This window comes from Meriones unguiculatus, chromosome 2, assembly GCF_030254825.1.
Source record: "Meriones unguiculatus strain TT.TT164.6M chromosome 2, Bangor_MerUng_6.1, whole genome shotgun sequence".
Lineage (NCBI taxonomy): Eukaryota > Metazoa > Chordata > Mammalia > Rodentia > Muridae > Meriones > Meriones unguiculatus.
Genome location: NC_083350.1, coordinates 66,287,988 through 66,308,627, shown reverse-complemented (window position 1 = coordinate 66,308,627; position 20,640 = coordinate 66,287,988). Strand labels below are relative to the sequence as shown.

At 44.7% G+C, this 20,640-nt stretch overlaps 1 protein-coding gene across 2 annotated transcripts in view; it reads left to right on the top strand.

Moving 5' to 3' along the window:
* Window positions 1-714: 714 nt before the first annotated feature.
* The window catches only part of Rnf125 (ring finger protein 125), a 30,311-nt gene continuing 10,385 nt past the window's right edge, over window positions 715-20,640 (top strand). The window contains exons 1-5 of one of the 2 annotated variants that reach the window (XM_060377632.1): window positions 715-1,268; window positions 11,672-11,825; window positions 16,172-16,266; window positions 17,832-17,922; window positions 20,481-20,588. In XM_060377632.1, the coding sequence (XP_060233615.1) occupies window positions 1,099-1,268; window positions 11,672-11,825; window positions 16,172-16,266; window positions 17,832-17,922; window positions 20,481-20,588 (618 nt within the window). In that variant the 5' untranslated portion in view covers window positions 715-1,098. The remainder of the gene's footprint in view (window positions 1,269-11,671; window positions 11,826-16,171; window positions 16,267-17,831; window positions 17,923-20,480; window positions 20,589-20,640) is intronic. The other variant, XM_021628244.2, reaches the window with a different exon arrangement.

Below are 20,640 nucleotides of genomic sequence, written 5' to 3'. Positions count from 1 at the left end.
TTGTTTTCTGTTGTTGTTTTTTTGAAGACGGGGTTTCTTTTTGTAGTCCTGGCTGACCTCACTCTGTAGACCAGCCTGGCCTTGAACTCAGAGATCCACCTGCCTCTGCCTCCCACATGCTGGATTGAAGGTGTGCACTACCACTGCCCAGGTGTTCCGGGGATTTTTATACATTACATATTTTGTAGTAATATATATAGTTCACAGTCTGTAGCGTATTTGTCCATACAGCTGCATTTACATCTATAACTCTCCCTAAGTATTTTTTTCTGTTCTATCTCAAGCTCCCAATCACGGTGATTACAGATATGTCCCCATCACACGCGGGGACAAGTTTTATTTTATTCTTTACTTTTTCATTTACTCCAGTACTGGGGAGCAAACCCAGGTCTCATACCAGCTGGGCAAGCACCCCACCACTGAACTACATCTAAAACTGTGTTGTTTTCTCGAGATGGTCTCATTCCATATCCCCCTGAACGTCCTGGGACTCACTATGTGGTCCAGGCTGCCCTGAAACCTCAACCTTCTAAGTGCTGAAAGCATAAGCCACGACGCCTGGCTTGCTTTATCTATTTTTGATAAGAGTCTTGCTCAAATGCAGCCCAACTGGCCGCGAACTCGCCGCAATCCTCCTGTCTGACTGCTGGCATTGTATTTGTACGCCACCAAGTGGGGCTCTAGATTCAGCTGCACGTCAGGATCAGGAAACTTTCCGCTGCCCAGGGCTAATCACTCCCTTATTGAAATATTGAGTCAATCACCGAAATGGTCATAGGTCGGCTCTGAGGCTTATTAAGATTCCAGCTTGGAGGCCAGAGAGAGTTAGCCCGTCTCCAGCGGTTGTTCTCCAACTGGACTTTGCGGAACTCTGAGCGCGGGTGGAGGGTTCGGGTTTCGCTCTCTGGGGACCTCGAGCTTCTGCAGCGCCTGGTCGCTCGGTCCGCCTGCGCTTCACCGAGAGGCCCCGCGCGCCGCGGCTGGCCGAGCCAGGAGGCGGCAATCCCGGCTGGGCCTGGACTTCCTTCCTCCGGGGAGGGACAACAGAACCACCCGCAGGCGGCACGGAGCTCCTGGCAGCCTGCTGGAAGCGCAGCGATGGGTTCCCTGCTGAGCAGCGACAGCTCCAAGTCCGCGCCCGCCTCCTCCGCCCCGGGGACCACCACCCTGGAGCGCAGCGCGGACCCGAAGCTGCCCATCACCTCTTTCGACTGCTCCGTGTGCCTGGAGGTGCTACACCAGCCGGTCCGGACCCGCTGTGGCCATGTGTGAGTGTCCGGGGAGCTCGGGTGGCGCGCCCACCCAGCGGCGGGGGGATGTTGGGGAAGGAGAGGGCACGAGGCCCGTGGGAGCAGAAGCAGCGAGTGTTGGGGAAACTGATGCAAGGGCTTCTTGCACCTGCTCTGGTCCGGGAAGACACCCGATGTACGTGTGTATGTTGGGGAGCGCTTGCACAGGATTGCGAGAGCCGGGGTGATGGGACAGGGGCCTCCCGCCTTGCACAGTGGTCTGGCTGATTTTTGACCGATCGGGTCCCCCGCTCTCCTGAGAACCTGGGTGGGTTTTGTTTTTGCTGAAGCGGTGCACATGTTCCGGAACCTCCGGAGGCTGATGTCTTGGGCTGTAGAGAAGACCTGTGCAAACTCTTCCAGTTCCTACCCCGCGTCCCCTTCTCAGCTGGAGCGTGCCAAAGGCTTTCTGAGGTCGCTAGTTTTGACCAACGGATAGGGTGGGGCTTGGAGCTCGGGTGTTTGCTCCACGCCACGGGATTCACTCGTTTAAAAACTCAGCGGAGAGGTGACCGGAGGCTGTGTGCTACCTACCGTAGCCACTGCCACTCCCCAAACCGAAAGCAGAGGCAGTTTTCACTGCGGCGAAAAACTCAACGGCTGTTGCAAAGCGGCAGCCGTTTCCTAAGGAGGCTTTAAAAATGAAGCACGTTCTTACGGGGTGTTTGGATAAGCAGAGCGGCCTTCCATGTGTGGATCTGCGTTTGCTGTTTATTCAGGCAGTCCCCCCCCCCCCCCGTGGTTACATGGGTGTGAGTATGGGCTTGCACGCTTAGGTCAGAAGCCAAGCTCACTCCACCGTCATCTCTGACACCAGAAGAAAAACACATTTGCTGGTGCCGATTTTTGGCTTAACAAAACAAAGCAAACCCCTGTATGTGAAAAATGTTCGTGCTTGACCGTGTTAGCTGCCAAGGAAGCCCTGGTGCCCACAGGGTGGCAGGGAGCACGTGCCGCGCGCACAGTGTTTAAATCAAGAGCGCTCTGGTCCCCACTCTGTGATATTCTCAGGAGCTGTTTTTGTTTTTGTTTGTTTGTTTTGTTTTGTTTTCAGCTTCGACCTTTAAACTCAAGGCTTACGTTTGTAACGCCTTTTCCAGTTATTGATGTGGTTCTCAGCTTTCTCAACATAACTCTTTGACATGCCATCCAAAGGACAGGTTGACAGGGTGAGAGCCAAGGTTCTGTTGTGCAATGTCAGGAAATAGGTCGGTTAGGTCAGGACAATAGCCTAAAGAGAACTACGTGTTTTAAAAACTGTTTTCTTCAGGGGAGGCTTTGCGGGGACTTCGGGTCTCATGTAAAGTAGTCTAGCCTCAAGCTCACTGTGTAGCCGAGGATGACCTTGAATTCTTGTTTTGAGAGAGCCTCACTATGTAGCCTGGGCTGGCCTTGATATCACTATGTAGATCAGGCTGACCTCTAAATCACAAATCTGCCCGCCTCTGCCTCCTGGGTTCTGGGATTAAAGGTGCTACCACATTTCCCAGACCTTGGCCTTGACCTCCTGTTTCCACTTCCCCAGGGCTGGGGTTACTGACCTGTATGCCCTGTGCGTCCAGTTTATATAAGGTTGGGGAATCCTTGCATAGTAAGAAAAATCTCAACCAACCCGCTATTTTTTTACTTTGTGAGTGTGTGTGGAACTCATGGACTTGTAAATCACTAAGCAAGTACTTGGTCACTGAACTACATCCCCAGGATTTTAGTTTAACCTTTATTAACATAAAAGCTTTACCAAAGATGGACAATAAGTCTTGAAAATCCTTCCACAGCTCTGAAAGGGCAGCTTTGCTACTGCAATCACAGGATTCCAGATTGTTTTCAGGGGTTGGATTTTGAACACTGTAATTTATTTGTTTCTACCAAAGGATAATATAAACTTGCAAAAATGTTACATTTATTTTTTGTTTAATCTTTTTTCTTTGTTAAAGTGAATAGGAAACTAGTCACTGGAAAAATAGTCATAAAATACCATAACAAGGGCTGGACAAATTGCCTTCCCTCCCTGAACTGTTCTTTGTTTTGACAAATCTATGTCCATTGTTCTGGCTGTGGGCAGAATTTCCATGTTCTTCCTTTTGGCCAACTTGGGCCCCTTCCACTTTATAAATGTTAACCAGAGTCCTGTTTGCATTGGAGACTGTTGTTAACACCAATTGTACAGTCTAAACGAGTTACTCTTTTCTGCCCAACCTAAGTTGGGAAATGAGAAAACTGCAAGCGAAGCCCTCTGTTTTCATTATCCCGTAGTGAGGTTAGATTTCCATCTGGGTTGCTTTTTGTTGGTTTTTAGCTGATAAATATTTTACGAGTCAAAACGACAAGAAAACAGCAGCAATTCTCTGGATGAGTGTATAGACAGGCCCCTTACAAACACAACTCGGCACGGTGGCAGCTGAGCGTGATCTCAGGCTGGCTGTGGGATTCAACACAGCCGCTAGTCATCTTGTGACCAAGTGGTTGACTCTCTCAAAACTGAGCTTTGTGAGGAGCCTTTGAGATGTGGAGAAGCCTGTAAGGAAGGCTGAGAGCTGGAACTGTGGAAGACAGTGGGAAAGCGCTGGCTTGGTATAAGCCAAGTCCGGACTGGTCAATGCCAGTCACACAGAGCTGTAATCATTGTCTCTATTCTGGCAGGGTCTCATGGTATCCCAGATGGCCTTGAACTCACTATGTAGTCAAGGATGACCGTCCACTTTTAGTCATTAATTTTTTTTTCATTTTTCTTTTTCTTTTCTTTTTGGAGAAAGGGTCTGGCTTTGTAGAGCAAGCTGCCCTTCCTCTGCCTCCAAAGCTCTGGGATTAAAGGCATGCACCACCACTGTCCTGGCATCTGTTTGTTTGTTTGTTTGTTTGTTTGTTTTTTAATGGAACATCTGGATTTTCAATTAACTCACTTATTTGAGTGAGATGATGCATGCTTCCCAGGCTATGAGAGTGGAGGAAGAGGACAGGTTCTAGGAGTTGGCTCTCCTACCTTGTATGTCTTGGAGACCACCCTCTAGCAGTCAGGTGTGGTGGTAGGTGCCTCTACATCTTCAGTCTTGCTGGTCCCTGGTTTATTTTAGACAGGGTCTCAGCTTTATAAGCAAGGATGACCTTGAACAACTGATCTTTATGCCTCCATCCCTTCTACATTGTGGGTTCTGGAGATTCAAACTAGCAAATGCCTTTATCCTCGGAGTCATCTTGATGACTTAGTGTTGCATGCTTTGGACAACTTTTCTACAATTGTAAGAATCAGTCTCTCTCTCTCTCTCTCTCTCTCTCTCTCTCTCTCTCTCTCTGGAACAGGGTCTGAGTCTGTATCCCAAGCTGGCCAGGAACTTACTGTATAGACAAGATTGTTCCTAAACTCACAGAGATCCACCTGCCTCCCAAGTGCTGGGATTAAAGGAATATATTATATTTTAAATTGATTATTCATATCACAAAAAAAAATTGTAAAAGTGGATTAGAAGAAAAAAGACTTCTTACATTTGCTTTCCTATCGTCAGGGAACTTAGGGAAGAGGGAGTTATTGAATAGAAACTGTGAACTGAACTGAAAAGGAACCTAATTTACAGTTAAACAGTCAAAGGTTTGGCGATGCCGTTAATTGGTAAAGCACTTGCCTAACGTGTGCAGGGTTCAGTGTCCAGTGCCAAGAAAACAAGCTGTTCTCTGAGTGTTACAGTCATGTCCACCAAAGGTAGGTTGGGGATAAACATTAGCTACTTTGCTGTTGCTATGATAAAACACCATGACAGAGGCCACTTATAAAGAAATAATTTCTCTGGGCATATGATTCCATGACTGCAGAGAGAAGGCATGGCGGCTGAGATGTAAGCTGAGAGCTTACATCTTGGTACACAAGCAGGAAGGAGAGAGAGAGAGAGAGAGAAATCAAAATGGCCAGTCATTAAATGCTCAAGGTTGGCCTCAGGTGATAAACTTCTTCCAACAAGGCTATACCCCCCACCCCCAAGCCTTCTGAAACTCCGCAAGCAGCTGGGAATCAAATATTCAAATGCCGGGGAACAATGGGGGACATCTCCTTCAAACTACTACAGACATAATGCAGGGGCAGAGTTCTTACCTAGTGTCACAAGGCCTTGGATCAATTTCTTAGTATCACACGTTCAAATAGACACAGCCAAATAATTAGCTTTCCAACTGGACATAGAAGACAAAGGATAAATATGTTAAAGACAATCCCTGAGAGTTAGTGAACTCATGAAAGAGTCTTGTATTAGTCAGGGTCCCTAGGGTAACATGTACCACCACAGCCTGGCTAAAAAATCTCTTTTTAGGCATGTGTGCGTGTTTATGGGTATGTGCACAAAAGTGTAGGTGCCATCAGAGGCCTGAAGAAGGACTTGGGTTCCCTAGGGCTAGGCTTACAGGCTACTGTGCAGCGCCGACGTAGATGCCGGGAACAGAACTCAGGTCCTCTAGAAGATCAGGAAGTGCTCTCAACCACTGAGTTATCTCTCCAACCCCTGGGTAGTTTACTTGTTTCGGTGACAAAATGCCTGAGAAGCAACTTAGGGGGAGGTTTGTTTAGGCTCACAGTTTGGGGAGACATAGTCTGCCGGCAGGGAAGGCACGGTGGGCAGGGTATGAGGCAGCTGAAGCGCCTCTCCTGCGAGGTTCCAAATCCAGTTGGACTGACAATGAAGATGATCCATCATACTGACTCTTCTAACTTATTTTGCTTCCTGAGTTTTATGAGCTTCCTCTCCCCTCTAGGAGTGGATGCTGGGATTTCTAGTGTGTGCTCAGCTCCATGTATAGGCTTAACACGAACATTAACAAACAAAGGCTAATTTTGTGTGGCCTTGTTCTCGAGGAAGGCAGAATGGTTATGAAGTTAGTTTGGCTACAGCTAAGTGAATGAGGAACAGTTGGGCTTTTTTTTTTTTAACTTTGAATTTTTTTTTGTTTTGTTTTGTTTTCTTGATAAAAATCATTGTCATTTTCAACATTAGTATATGGTAGAAAGTCTGTAATTGTCTGGAAATCCTCACCTGCCTCACCTATACTTTCAGACTTTATCATCAGGAAGGACAAAACAAGTTCAGGGCCATGAGACTTACTTAGATGGGAGTTGGGGAAAGGGGAGGGAGAGAGACAGACAGACAGTTAGACAAAGAGACAGAGGAAAGAAGGAGAGAAAGAGTGCACATGAGATGGTATTGGAAATTGAACCCAGGGCTTTGTACGTGCTGTGCAAGCATTCTACCAACTGAGCCACATCCCTGGCTCCAGTGGTCTGTGATTTTTCTGTAATGACTTTATGATAGAGCTGATGACTAGCCATGAACACTCCATGCCCTGGAAGAACCCCCCCATGTCCTTGGTGAGTGTGTTAGAATGTGGTGTGTGAAGCCTTTTGCGCCACAACAGTTGAGAAATTCTTGAGTGCCGTTGTTCTTCTTAAAGCACAGTGTCACCACTCCTTGAAAGAAAGGCTTGGCAATTGAGCATCAGATATTGTTGAAATGATCCCAAAACAAAACACAGTTTGTACAATTTGGTGTCCTTCAATAGCATCAGTCACAGGACCTTTTGTAGCTTGTGTGTATGTGTGCCCCATATTAGACACAATAGGGTTATTGTTTTTCTTGCTGTGCTGGGGACTGAACTCAGTATCTCCCTCCAGGATCTCACTCTTTCTAGGCACACACTGTATACACTGTACCATTAAGCTGTACTTGGGCCAGACCAGAATGATCCATTGTTTGAGGGAGACTTGTGTGTTGCCCTATAGTGGAATATTAGTCTGTGCCTTTTATCTTTGAATAAAAGCTTCCCTTGATCTGTCTCTATTTTCATGCTTACTTTGCTATCTCATATCTTTTTTTAAAATTCTGTTTAGACACATTCTCTATCTAACCCAGGCTACCCTGAAGCACACTTTATAGCCCTGACCAGCCTTCAACCTAAAGCAATCCTCCTGCCTCAGCCTTCCAACTGGCGGGATTACCGGTGTGAACCATTAAGCCCAGCCAGCACATCCCTAGTGAAGCTTTGTGTTGGGAACCTCGGTAAAAGGTTAGGCCTGCCACCTGCTGCCAACAGCTTCTTCCAGATCCCTCCCCTCCAGATCCCTCCCCTCCACCCTAGAGAGTCCCCAGAGCTTCTCTTTCCTGTTTCAATTCATGGAGAGTTCAGTTTTGCTCTGAGATTGGGGACTAAGTCTCTCCAGTGTCCTTAGCTGTGTTTCCTGTGTCAGCTCTCTGCTGGCCTCTTCATTATGGGGGATTTTGGCTAATTATTTTAAGGAAATAGAATGGGGTTCATAAAATAACAAATAGGAGTGATGTGATTACGTTTCCAGCTGGTTTCCGAGATGGTTGAGTCATTATGGAGTTCCTTATTGATTTTCCCCTGCTGCGCTACAAGGGGGGGGGGGGGGGCTGGAGTGAAGGGCCACACTTCTCAGGGAGAGGGCTTTAGCCCAAGCACTTCTGGGAGATGGCACTGGAGCGACAGGAGGCTAGTAAAACAGGCCTCACAAGAAAGCCAGGAGAAAGGGTTTGTGAGAAATCTGATTTCAAAGCTCTGGTGATGCATTTAGGAGGTTTCCTTTTGTTTTTCCATTTGAAAATTACGTTTATTTATTTATGGGAGGTGTGTACAGCATTGCCATGGTGTACATGCGGGAGGTCGGAGGACAACCAGTGGTAGACTTTTACTATTTCACTGACCACATTCAGAGGTTTTGAGAACAAGAAGCCAGATTTGCTGTTGTTGTTTGCGACAGCATCTCACTCTGTAGTCTTGGCTGGCCTGTAAGCCAGGCTGGTCTTGAGTTCACAGACATCCTCCGGTCTCTGCCTCCTTCGTACTTGGATTAAAGGAGTGTGCCAGCGATGGAGCGAGGTTTTCAAGCCATGCTCAGCTCTTATCCTTTAGCTATATTCTCTTTACGATGATCCCTCCTTTTGTGATTCCTCCTGGAGGGTCAGGGCAGACAATCCAACACCTCCTTCTCTTAATGAGCGTTCCCACCCCTCCCATTCCCTTCCTTCATGGCAGAAAGATATCACACTCTTTTTGAGACAAGGTCTCACGGAGAGAGTTCAATCTGGTCAAACTTTTACATCATTGGGGCTGACCTTGAACTGCGGCCCCTGCTGCCTTCCAGTTGCTGGGATTATAGGCATGTACCACAGCACCCAGGCCTTTGTGCACACTGCTGTCTGTCCCCAGTGCAGGCAAGCACTCTATCAACCGAGCTGCAGGACGCCACGGTATGATTTACTCATGGGAACTTCGGGAATTCCCAAAGAAGTCTCTATTGGGCAATTTCTCAGAACTGATTGTTACGTCAACTTTCTGACTGTGTTCTGAGCAGCTACCATTGTGCCTGTCCTGTGTAGGAGGGACCCTGTGTTCCAAGCGGGTCTGTGATCTTTCTCACTGTGTTACTGTAACTGCCCTGTCATCCCAGCAATGGTTTTTTTTTGTTTTGTTTTGTTTTGCTTCTCAACTTTACTGAGGTGATACACTCTGACTCATACAGCGTATAAGCTGCGTTGAACTGCAGCAATTGTCCACACAGCCTGGAACAACACCACTATCTAGGACAGTTAGTTCCTTTACACCGAGAAATCCCCTCCTGTCCTTTGTGGTCAGTCTCTTTCCCTAAGGCTAGGGAAAGAGCTCCATCCATCTCTGGAATCAACTTTGGGATCATGCAGGCGGGAGCTCTTTCATTTGCAGAAGGGGCACAGGCTTTGTTTTGCCTGTCCCTTTGCTACTGTCAACAGGCATTTGCTGATGTAAGGCACCACTATATGCCTTGGCCTTTTGAGCCAGGGTCTCATATAGCAAACTCACTAACATAACTAAGATGAGCCTGAACTCCTTCTCTACCTCTGGACTTCTGAGGCTACTGGTACGCCTGACCCGTGGGCATGGGACCCGGGGCTGCATCCATACAGGGCAAGCACTCCATCCACCGAGTGATACATACTCCTAACCTGGTCTTGGTTTTTAGAGATAGGCTCTCATTTGGCTCAGCCTAATCTTGACCTTGTTTAGGCTTGGACTTCTGAGCCTCCTTATACTTCCCAAGTGTCAGGTTTACAAGTTTGTGCCTCCCAAACCCAGCTTGCGGCACCAAAGTGCCATGAATAAATTTGTTATAGATTTAGAAGGATGTGAGGTGGTTCATTCTTTTGTAGGGGCCTCGAATGACCTATAAAATGTTAAACTTCCTGCTTGATTCTGAACGCCTTTCTATTTCTCTTAGCCTCCACCCTGGTTTTTGTTTTGAGAGTGGTTTCACAGGATGAAAGTGTATTCTTGAAGACGCATGTTGCAAATGGCCCAAACATTCAACTAAAAATAATGTAGTTTTTCGTGTTACTCTCAATCAATACCTAGGCTGGCCTTGAACTTTTATGATCTTCCTCTTGAATTTAGGCTGGTTCCCTGTCTACTGTCTCTCTTTGCACAGCTCAGATTACACCCTAGGATTCCTGGCTGCCTTCTTGAACCTCAGCAAAGTGGTTTCTAGCTGTTGTAGTTTTTGGTTTTGTTTCTGTTAGGAAAATATTCCCAGCTCTTCTCCAGGTTTTTTTTTTGTACTCATACCACTGTTTTTGTTTTTGTTTTTCCCCTGTTTGATTTTTGTAAAGGGTTTTGTATTGTAGCCCAGGCTATCCTAAAAGTTTTATATGTCATACAGATTGACCAAAATCCTCCTGCCTCAGTCTCCCAAGTACCGGGATTAGAGTAGTACATTACCATGCTGATTTAAATTTTTTCCTTCTAATTTGACAAAGGATATACCCTTGTTTTTATTTCATTCCTCTATTCCCTATCCTTGGTTTGCTGTTTGTATGTTTGTTTGTTTTTATAGGCTAGGCTAGGCTAGACTCAAACTAGCTATTTAGCTGAGGATGACCTGGATTTTCCTGCTTCCACCTCCCAAATGCTAAGATTATAGCTGTGTGCTACCATGTCCAACTTAAAACCTCGAGTCTCATTAAACTGAGTATTTTTGCCGCCTCATTTTTGACTTCTGAGGAGTGAGGGTTTATCTGCTGCTACATAAGTCATATAAGCAGGTAATATAGGTTAGAGCCATTGATATTGTGTTTGGAATGTTAATTATTTTGAGTTGAACATTTGAGACAGTTGTAATAAACTCTCTTAAAAGGATACATTTTCAAGGCTTGCATGGTGGCCCATACTTTTAACCCTAGCACTTAGTAGACAGAACCAGGCAGATGTCTGTGAGTTTGAAGACAGGCTCATCTGCATAGTGTGTTTCATGCCAACCAAGACTACATACACAGTGAGACCCTTTCTCAAAAACAAACAGACAAAAAACAATTCACTTTAAGCCAGGCTTAGTGCTGTGTTCCTGTAATCCCTGATAGATTTCAGGAGGTAAAGATGTTAACGGTAAAACTGAGGTTCCCTTTTCGGATTTTAGTCTCATCATAAGAGCATGTAGACATGGGGAAAGAAATCATGCCTTTTGAGATAGGGTCCGACATGTTCAGCAAGCAGCCATATAGCAGAAGCAGAGACTGAGAAAGCCTAGAGTTTGGAGAGAAGAAAAAGTTACAGTTTTTCTGGGTAATTCAGAAAAAAAAGTGACTCCATAAGTGACTACTTCCAGAGTGAGTTTTTGGGGAGGAAAATACATTTAAAATACATCATCTCAATCCAGGCAGGGGTGGTGAACACCTTTTATCCCAGCACTTGGGAGGCAGAAGCAGGTAGATTTCTGAGGTCTCTTCCAAGCTAGGCTGGTCTATAGATCACATTTCATGACAGCCAAGGCTACACACAGAAACCCTGTCTTGAAAAAAACAAAAACAAACAAACGAACCCCCCCCCAAAAAAAAGTGCGTTAAAAAAGTATGTCATCTCATTAAGGGGATAATTACTCTCTCCATCTTTTTGTCTTGGCTTGAGGAAATCAGCCTATCTGAGGTGATTGATAGGCCCAACTCTGTTGTTAATGATTTGGGTCTCCGTGAAAGGCCAGAGATAGATTCTTTCTACTTGAGAGCAATTGAATGGACCTTAACAAAGCCCAGATACCACCACCTTCTTTTTTGAGACAGGGCCTCATTGTATAGCTCTGGCTATGCTGGAAGCTGATATATAGACCAGGTTGACGAACTGAACTCACAGATCTGCCTGCCTCTGCTTCCTGAGCGCTAGAATTAAAATCGTGGGCTACCATGCCTGCCTATTTTATTTTTAAATTACGTGTATGTGTTTATGTGTGGGTATGTGCCCATGTGAGTACAGGTGTCCTGGGAGGCCAGAAGACCTGGGTGCTGGGAATGGAACTCAGGTCTTCTAGAGGAGTAGTATGCACCCAAGTGCTGAGCCATATCTCCTGATGTGTTCTCTGTTTTGAGTAGGTTCTGCCGATCATGTATTGCCACCAGTATAAAGAACAATAAATGGACCTGTCCATACTGCCGGGCGTACCTTCCTTCAGAGGGGGTGCCAGCAACTGACATAGCCAAAAGGATGAAATCAGAATACCAGAACTGTACTGAATGTGGGACTCTGGTGAGTATCGCAACCCATGTTCATGATTACAAGCAAAGGTTCCCAGTGACGCTATCATTCCACTTTCTCTGTCTTCTCCAGCCCCAGCCCCACTCCTTTGGGGGCAGGGTCTTATTCAGTATCCCAGCTTAAACTTGCTATCCTCCTGCCTCTACTTTGGAAGTGTTGGGAATACATTCCTGCTGGACAGTGTCAGCTCCTTTCGTGTTTGTGTTCATGCAGCACTGGAAAGCGAACCCCAGGGCTTCCTGCATGCTGGGTGAATGCTGTACCACTGAACCATGGCCCCACAAAACCTATTTTCACTTTTGATTTTGAGATAGTCAATATTGAGTTACCTACACTAACTGTGGACTTTCTCTGTAGCCCACTAGCCCCTTAAACGTTCCTTTTGAAACTTGGAACTCTTACTTTATCTGTTTTCCTACCACCATTCAGAGCTAGAAAAAAAATATATTTTTTGAGACAGGGTTTCTCTGTGTAGCCTTAGCTGTCTTAGCTGTCCTGGACTCAATCTGTAGACCAGTCTGGCCTGCCTCTGCCTCCCTGAGTGCTGGGATTACAGGCATGAGCCACCGCGCCCACCTGAAAATGAAATTTTTAGTGTGGGATTAAAGAAAAAAGAAACATAGGAAAACCCATGTGTGATAGCTCAGGCCTTTAATCTCAGCATGCTGGAGGATCTGCTGCATGTTCAAGGCTGACCCAGCCTACACGGCAAGTTCCAGCTCAGCCAGGACGGAATAACATACACTGTCTCAAATACAACAAATACCCCAAACAAAAAGTCAGTTCCCAGCAATCAAAGAACATGGCTACTCTCTCCCCTTGCCTCACAGCAGGAAACCATCTGGACCTCCTCTCCCTGCCCTTACCTCTGCTCCCTAAGGAAGTACCTCTGACTGAGGTAGCAGGAGGATGCTATGACCTCTTGGTTACCTGCACCGGCTCTTCCCCAAGCACTATCTCCTGCTAGATTCCACTCCTGTTACCATCTTTCTCAGCGAGCTGAATGGACACCAAGTATCTACCACCAGAGCCCTTGAGGCAAGGACACAGAGGAGCATGGCGCCTCCTGTAACATTGTACCCAACACTCATCCACCCAAGTCTTGGTACATTTAAAAATATTTGTAAATGTAAGAATCAATAATTTATCATGCCCTCCTAACTAGAACTGATACGTTATCTTCCAGGACAAGCATCCTGAGATCCAACACTAATTCTCTCACTTACTGTTTCCCATTTGTCACAGTTATTTGTTTATTCTTAGTAATTTATTTATGTTGTATGTGGGGGCGGCATACATGGGCAACCTTACCATGGTTGTCTGTCCATAGCAACAGCATTGTCAAACGCTGGATGAAGCCCCCAGCCAGAGTCTCCCTCCAGGTGTCTGATCAGTCACAGGGTTTTGGTTTGAAGAACTCTGTGTCAGTCTCTTGCTTTCGAGGCTACCCTTCTGTCCAGAGTGATGCCTCTTCCTTTTATGAGTTCTAAGCTTTGCACACTTCACTGCCCAGGCCCACTCTCCTGTCCTTGCAGCCTGGCCTTAGTGTTCCCAGTTCCTCTAGAAACAACCTTTTGGTCACCCGTCCTCACATCTATTCCTCTGTAACATCTGTTTCTCTGTTGGATTATCTGCACCATTAGAATAGGCACGAGGCTCATTGTCTACTGTCTCTTCAACAGCACCTTAAAGCAACAGATTTGAATGTATGTCTAGATGATTTATTTATTATTTGGTTTTTCAAGACAGGGTTTCTCTGTGTTGCCTTGGCTGATTATAGGCATAGATTATAAATTTTTCAATCTGTTTCTCAATGTACAATTCCCAGGTTGTGATTTACTAAGGAAAGCTTACCTTTCTTGAACAAAGATTGTGATTTTTAAAAATTATTTATTTATGCGGTATTCTGCCTGCATGTATCCCTGCATGCCAGAAGAGGGCACCAGATCTTATTATAGATGGTTGTGAGCCACCATGTGGTTGCTGGTAGTTGAACTCAGGACCTTAGGATGTACAGCCACTGTTCTTAACCTCTGAGCCATCTCTCCAGCCCTGTGATTTTTTTTTTATTAATTGCAGTTTATTCACTTTGTATCCCAGCTGTAGCCCTCTCCTCATCCCCTCCCAATCACATCCTCTCTCTCCTTCTCCTATGTCCCTCCCCCAGTCCAATGATAGCGAAGGCTCACAACCATAAATATAAGAAAGTGATTTTTTTTTTAATAAAACAGAGTTTTAACCTCGTCTAGCTTGGTACTTGTGATCCTTCTGCTTCAGCTTTCTAAGTATTGAGGAGTATGTGTGTACCACCACACCTGTTTTAGAGCTAATCTGTTCTTTCTTTCTTTCTTTCTTTCTTTCTTTCTTTCTTTCTTTCTTTCTCTCTCTCTCTCACTCTCTCTGAGGCAGGTCCCACTCTGCAGGCCTGTATAGCCTGGAACTCACTGTGTAGAACAGGTTAGCAAAGATCACTTGTCTCTGCCTTTCAAATGCTGGTATTAAAGGTGTTCACCATAATGCCTGGCTCAATATATATGAACTTAGTATATATATGTATATACACATATTTATACATATATTTAGTATATATATTTTTGTATATGTGTGTGTATAATGATATTATGTATATAATATATACCAAGTTTCTGTATATAATATATAAAGAGAAACTGTGTAACTACAATTCTTAAATATTTATTTCAGTTAAACGTATGTGTGTCTGTGTGTGTGTACACAAACAGGCATACATGAGCCACAGCTTTGACATAGATGCCAGAGCACAATTTGTGGGAATTGGTTCTCTCCTTCTCCTTTGTGGAGACCTGAAATCAACTGTAATTAGATACTATTGGTTATAAACATTTTCCTCCCTCCCTCCTCCTTGCCCATCCTTCTCTTTCTTACTGTGTAGCTCTGGCTGGCCTGGAACTCTGTGTAAACCAGGCTGGCCTAGAGTTCAAAGATACAGTCACCTTTGCTTCCCAAGTGCTGGAATTGAAAACATGCACCACCATGTCTGGCTATAAACATGCCTTTTTAAGACAGCGACCTGGGTTGCTGGGCATGGGTGGAGCACACCTGTACCTCCCACACTCAGTGAGGAAGAGGCAGGCAGATCTCTGTGAATTTGATGCCAACCTGGTCTACAAAATGATTCCAGGACAGCCAAGGCTAAAGAGAAACCCTGTCTCAAAAATCAAATAAGCAAACAAACAAACAAGCAAAAAAAGGCAGCTACTTTGATCAGTCCTTCCTTTTGTTCTTGGTGGGTACTTTGTTACTGTTTTCACGTCCTTGCTAGTTTTCCTTCTGCTCCTTGTTAAGCAATCGTGGCTATTTCCATCATGTGGTAGAGTTTTTGAAGTTGAACTTCCAACGGAAGTTTGGGCACAATGAGGCAGCGTGGGCTGGCTGTGGGCTGGCTGTGGGCTGCCAGCTAGCCACAGCTGTGAGAAGCTTCCTCCACCAGGAGATCTTAGCAGCATTTCTGAGGAAACTGAGTGTGAACTGCAATCAACAGAGCCCTGTGGGTGTGCATGTAGACAAAGAAGGGCTCCTCATTCTGCTCTGATAAAGATGGGCTCCAGGAGCTGTGGTTCCCGTTAGCCTTGATAGACCTGTTAAGTATGCTGAGCGATGTAAACTCAAACAATACTTATACATGTCGCAAGCCAATAGCATTTATCACTTCACTTAATGTGTGAGGTTTCCTTTAGTTTACGATGGACATTTGAAAAAAGTGTGTATATCCAATATTCGCCTCCATTTCCTTTCATCTCTTGTTAATGTTTTTCTTCTTTCCCTCTTCTTACTTTCCTTCACCTAGTTTTCTTTTTTTTTTCAAAGACCTATTTGCATAATAGCATGCAAAAAAATCCTTTGTTACTCAGCATCTTTTTGTTTTTTCAAAAACAGCATGTTTTTTAGAAGGAACAAATTTAAAAGTTCACTTCAATGTTTCTGAAGTGTTGGATTTTAAACACAATTATTGTATTATTATTACTACTACTATTGCTGCTGCTGCTACTTCTACTTTTTGATGTTTTGAGACAGGGTTTCTCTGTGTAGCCCTGGCTGTCCTGGAATGTACTCTGTAGACCAGGCTGGCTTTGAACTCAGAGATCCACCTGCTTCTGCCTCTCAAATGCTGGGTTTAATAATGTATGCCACCACCATCTAGCACAGTATTCTTGATAATGCCTGTACTTTGTGACTATTCCATGAAAAAAAATCGATTTATTACCTGCCCCAATATAAGCAGATTTGAAAGTTATGGAGCTGGCTCACATAAAGGCCCTTTCCAACAGGAGTTTTATCCTGAATTTGCCTTTGTGTAGGTTTGCCTCAGTGACATGAGGGCCCACATAAGGACTTGTGAGAAGTACATCGAAAAATACGGGCCGCTGCAAGAACTCGGCGAGACGACAGCAAGGTTTGTTTGAACACAGTGTAATGTCATGCTAAATCCAGGGGGTCTGTGAAGAATAAGCTAAGCACTTGGGAGGCCGAGGCAGGAGTCATGAGTCAGAGGCCATCCTGCGCTACAGAGTGAGGTGCTCACACACGAAAGTGCACACACTCAAAATTGAACTTGAATGTCTCTTTTTTCAAGTGGGTGATTCTATGACCCAACTCTTATTATTATTTTTTAATATTTGTGTGTGTATCTGTGCCTGGGTGAATGTCTGCACCATGTGGGTACAGGATCTTATGGAGGTCAGAAACTGGATGCTCTGGAACTGGAGTTACACACAGTTGTGAGCCTCCGTGTAGGTGCTGGAAACAAAGCCTGAGTCCTCTGCAAGAACAGCAAGTACTTTTCAATGCCGAGAGATCTCTCTAGCCTCAAACATACGAATCTTCACCTAAAAGTCTAAAGGATCACTCTGTTCTTTTTATTTTACTTGCATTTGTCCTGATAGTGTGCCTGTTATTGCAGGATTTGTTTTATAGATAATGTCATAATTTTTTTGTCGGGGGAGATGTTGAGACAGGGTTTCTCTGAGTAGACTTGGCAGTCTTGGACTTGCTTTGTAGACCTGGTTGTCCTCAAACTCACAGCGATCCACCTGCCTCTGCCTCCCTGAATGCTGGAATTAAAGGCATGCCCAGCTGATTAATAAATTTTAAATGAGTATTTTTGCTGTACACAGAATACAGATTCTGTTAGATTGACCAGAAGGGAGGAAGAAAAGTTTAAAAATAGGTTGAGAAAAATATGGCATTGACTGCAAGTTGATGGAGTTTATGAAAAATGTAAAATATGCAGAAACTGACTTAAGCTCTCATTTCTTTTGCTGGTTAAAATTATAGCAAAGAATTTTAAAGCTAGGCTTGGTGCTACATGACTATAATTTCAGTACTGAAGAGACCAAGGCAGAAGAATCACCAGTACAAGACTAGGTTATGCTACATAGTAACCTTGAGGACTGCTTGAACCATGCACTGAGAATAAAATAAAAAAAATCCCTTTCTAGTACAGTGACGTATGCCTGTAATCATTTCAGGAGGCTGAGGCAGATGGATTGCTGAGAGCCTGAGGAAAGCCTGAGCTGCATGGCAAAACTTGTCTTAAAACAAGGAGTCAGAGTTAGTTAGCACCTTTAGTCTCAGCACTTGGGAAGCCGAGGCAGGCAGATCTCTGAGTTCTAGGCCAGCCTGGTCTATTCAGTGAGTTTCAAGACAGCCAAGGCTACACAGAGAAACCCTGTCTTGAAACCAAACAAACAAAAACAGAGAAACAAAATCCCAAAGAGTCAAACAAGAAAGCCAGATGTGGGGGTGCACGACCATAATCCCAGCAGTTAGGACCTAGAAGCAGCAGAACCAAGGCAAGCCTGGGTGATGTAAAAAGACCCTGCCCCCTCACTAAATAAATAAATAAATAAATAAATAAATAAACTAACCTCGCTATAGCCTGTATGTCTGTTTTTTAAAATTAAGTGGCCACTCCAGATGACCACTGTTTTAGTGATCCTAGCTCTGTGCCATTTCCAGATGTGAATGCCCATTTTGTCAGAGGGAACTGGATGAAGACTGCTTGCTGGATCATTGCATTACCTACCATAGATCAGAAAGGAGGCCTGTGGTAAGGATTCTTATCTACTACCTGTCTGCCTGTCTTTCTGTCTGTGTACAGTGCCTGAATTTAAGATGCATTAGAATCTGGGCATCATGGCTCATGCCTGTAATCGCAGCACTTGCTCTTCCAAGGTCCTGAGTTCAATTCCTAGCAACCACATGGTGGCTCACAACCATCTATAGTGAGATCTGGTGCCAACTTCTGTATGCATGCAAACATGCAGGTGGAGCACTGTATAAATAATAAATGTTTTTTTAAAAAAGAAACTCCATTTTCTAATTTTAAGTAACTGCATTTCTCCCTCCCCCCCCCCCCTTTGGTTTTTCAAGACAGATCTGCCTACCTCTGCCTCCCTGAGTGCTGGGATTATAAGTGTGCACTGAGCACACAGCTAGAACTACATTTATTTATCTGTATTCATGCAGTTTACATGTGGAAATGAGAACAACTACTGTCTCTTGCCTTTACTCACTGAGCATTTTACTAGCCCCAGGAAACTGTTCAATACTGTATGGCTGGGCTGTGATGGTACCTGCCTTTGGAAGGCAGAGACATGCAGATCTTGGTTAACTCAAGACAAGCCGCGTCTACATGGTGAGTTCCAGGCCAGACAGGTCAACAACAGTGAGACCCTGTTAAAACAAAACAAAACAAACAAAAAGCCTTTTTTAAAATTATTTTTTAAAACTCATTTATTTATTTTATATAGATGAGTGCTCTATCTGCATGCCAGAAGAAGACATCAGATGCCAGTATAGATGGTTGTGAGCCACCATGTCTTCTTCTTCTTCTTCTTCTTCTTCTTCTTCTTCTTCTTCTTCTTCTTCTTCTTCTTCTTCTTCTTCTTCTCTTAAGAAAAAGATAGCCACAGGTGGTGGTGGTACACGACTTTAATCTCAGTACTCAGAAGACCAAGGCAGGCAGATCTCTGAGTTTGAGGCCAGCCTGATCTACAGATCAAATTTCAGGACAGCCAGGGCTGCATAGAGAAACCCTGTCTCAAAAAAACCAACCAAACAACAACTGTTGGTTCTCCTCCTGCCTGGAGGCTGCCTCTCAGCAGCCCATGAAGTCAGGAGGGGCAGATGAGAAGCATGCCTGTCAGAACCTGCCAGAAGGGATCACACACCCCAGAAACAGCTGATGGCTAGTTCAACTTTAAGTCCAGAGAACAGTTATGTACCCCTAGCGGAGTGGGGTCGGGGACTCCAAGAATAGCTGGACATAATTGGTTGGAACTAGGCACTTCAAGGATGCTTGATTTGCATTATGCACCACGTTCCTATCGTAAGAAAAGGATCTCAGTGACTAATTAACATACAGGCCAAGGGAGGAGGGGAGAGCTAGCAGGGAGCTGTGCCAGAGGCCATATATCAAACGGGATTAGGGGAGTCTGGCCCTCTCCAGATGAAGTCAGGCAGAGAGCAGGGGACCCAGCCAAGGGGAGAGAGTTTTGTCTTTAGCACCAAGCTCATATCCGGTCCAGGCAAGAACTTCAACCTCAACCAGCAGAGAACCTCCAACAACAACAAAACAGAAGAGACCGGTAAAGATGGAGAGAGAAACGCATAGAATCACAGTATGCAGCCCTAGCTGTCCTGGAACTTTCTTTGTAGACCAGATTGGCCTTGAACTCACGTAGATATTTGTGGCCATAAATATAACTTTTAATACTGAGATATGAAGCCAAGTATAGTAGTAGACAGGCATTTAAGGTCAGCCTTGGCCACAGTGAATTCAAAGTGAGCCTGAGCTACATGAGAAACAAAACAAAACTGCTGGGGAAATGGCTTACATACAGGCAGAAAGACCTGAGTTCTGATCCCCCCACCCCCGCAGTCCCTTAAAACCAAGGTGTGAAGCCCATCTGTAAATGTGGTACCCACCTGTAAGCCCAGGCCTGGGAATACAGACAAGGAGGATTCCTAGAGCTTGCTGACCAGCTGGTTAGCCTGATTCAGCAATTGCTTAGCTCCAGGTTCAATGAGAAACTCTGACTCAAAATAAAGTGGGCTTGGTGCTGAAGGGATCGCTCAATACTTAAGAATAAATGCTGCTTCTGCAGAGAACCAAAGTTCAGGTCCCAGCACCTACGTGATAGCTGACAGCAAGCTATAACTCCAGTGCCAGGGTAGCTGATATTCTTTCCTGGCGTTCCATGGGCACTGGGCATGGATGTGGGCACAATCATGCAGGCAGATAAGTACTCATACATGTTTAATAATCATTTTTTAAATCATTGGAAAAAAACTGTATAGCAACTTAAATACATAAAGTGGAAATGAGAAATAAAAATAAAAACACAAGGTGGAGAACAACTGAGGAAAACACCTGACATTGACCTCTGGCCTTCACAAGAACATGCACAGACATGACCCTGTATATACACATGCAAACACATGAACACATACATACATGACACGCATGAAACTAAACAATGTTGAGGTATATCCAATAGATTCGTAGTCAAGATTTACATTCAACGGTGACCTCTTTTTAAAAAATCTGGCATTAGTAATTATTTATAATTCTTTCTTGAACTGTTTATTGGTCTTTCCTTCCAGTTCTGCCCGCTTTGCCGTTTACTACCTAATGAGAGCCCAAGCACCTTCAATGGCAGTTTAATTAGACATTTGCAAGTCAGCCACACTTTGTTTTATGACGATTTTATAGTAAGTATATTTGTATCTTTTACATTATGTTTTTGTGCTGTGTTAAGCTTAC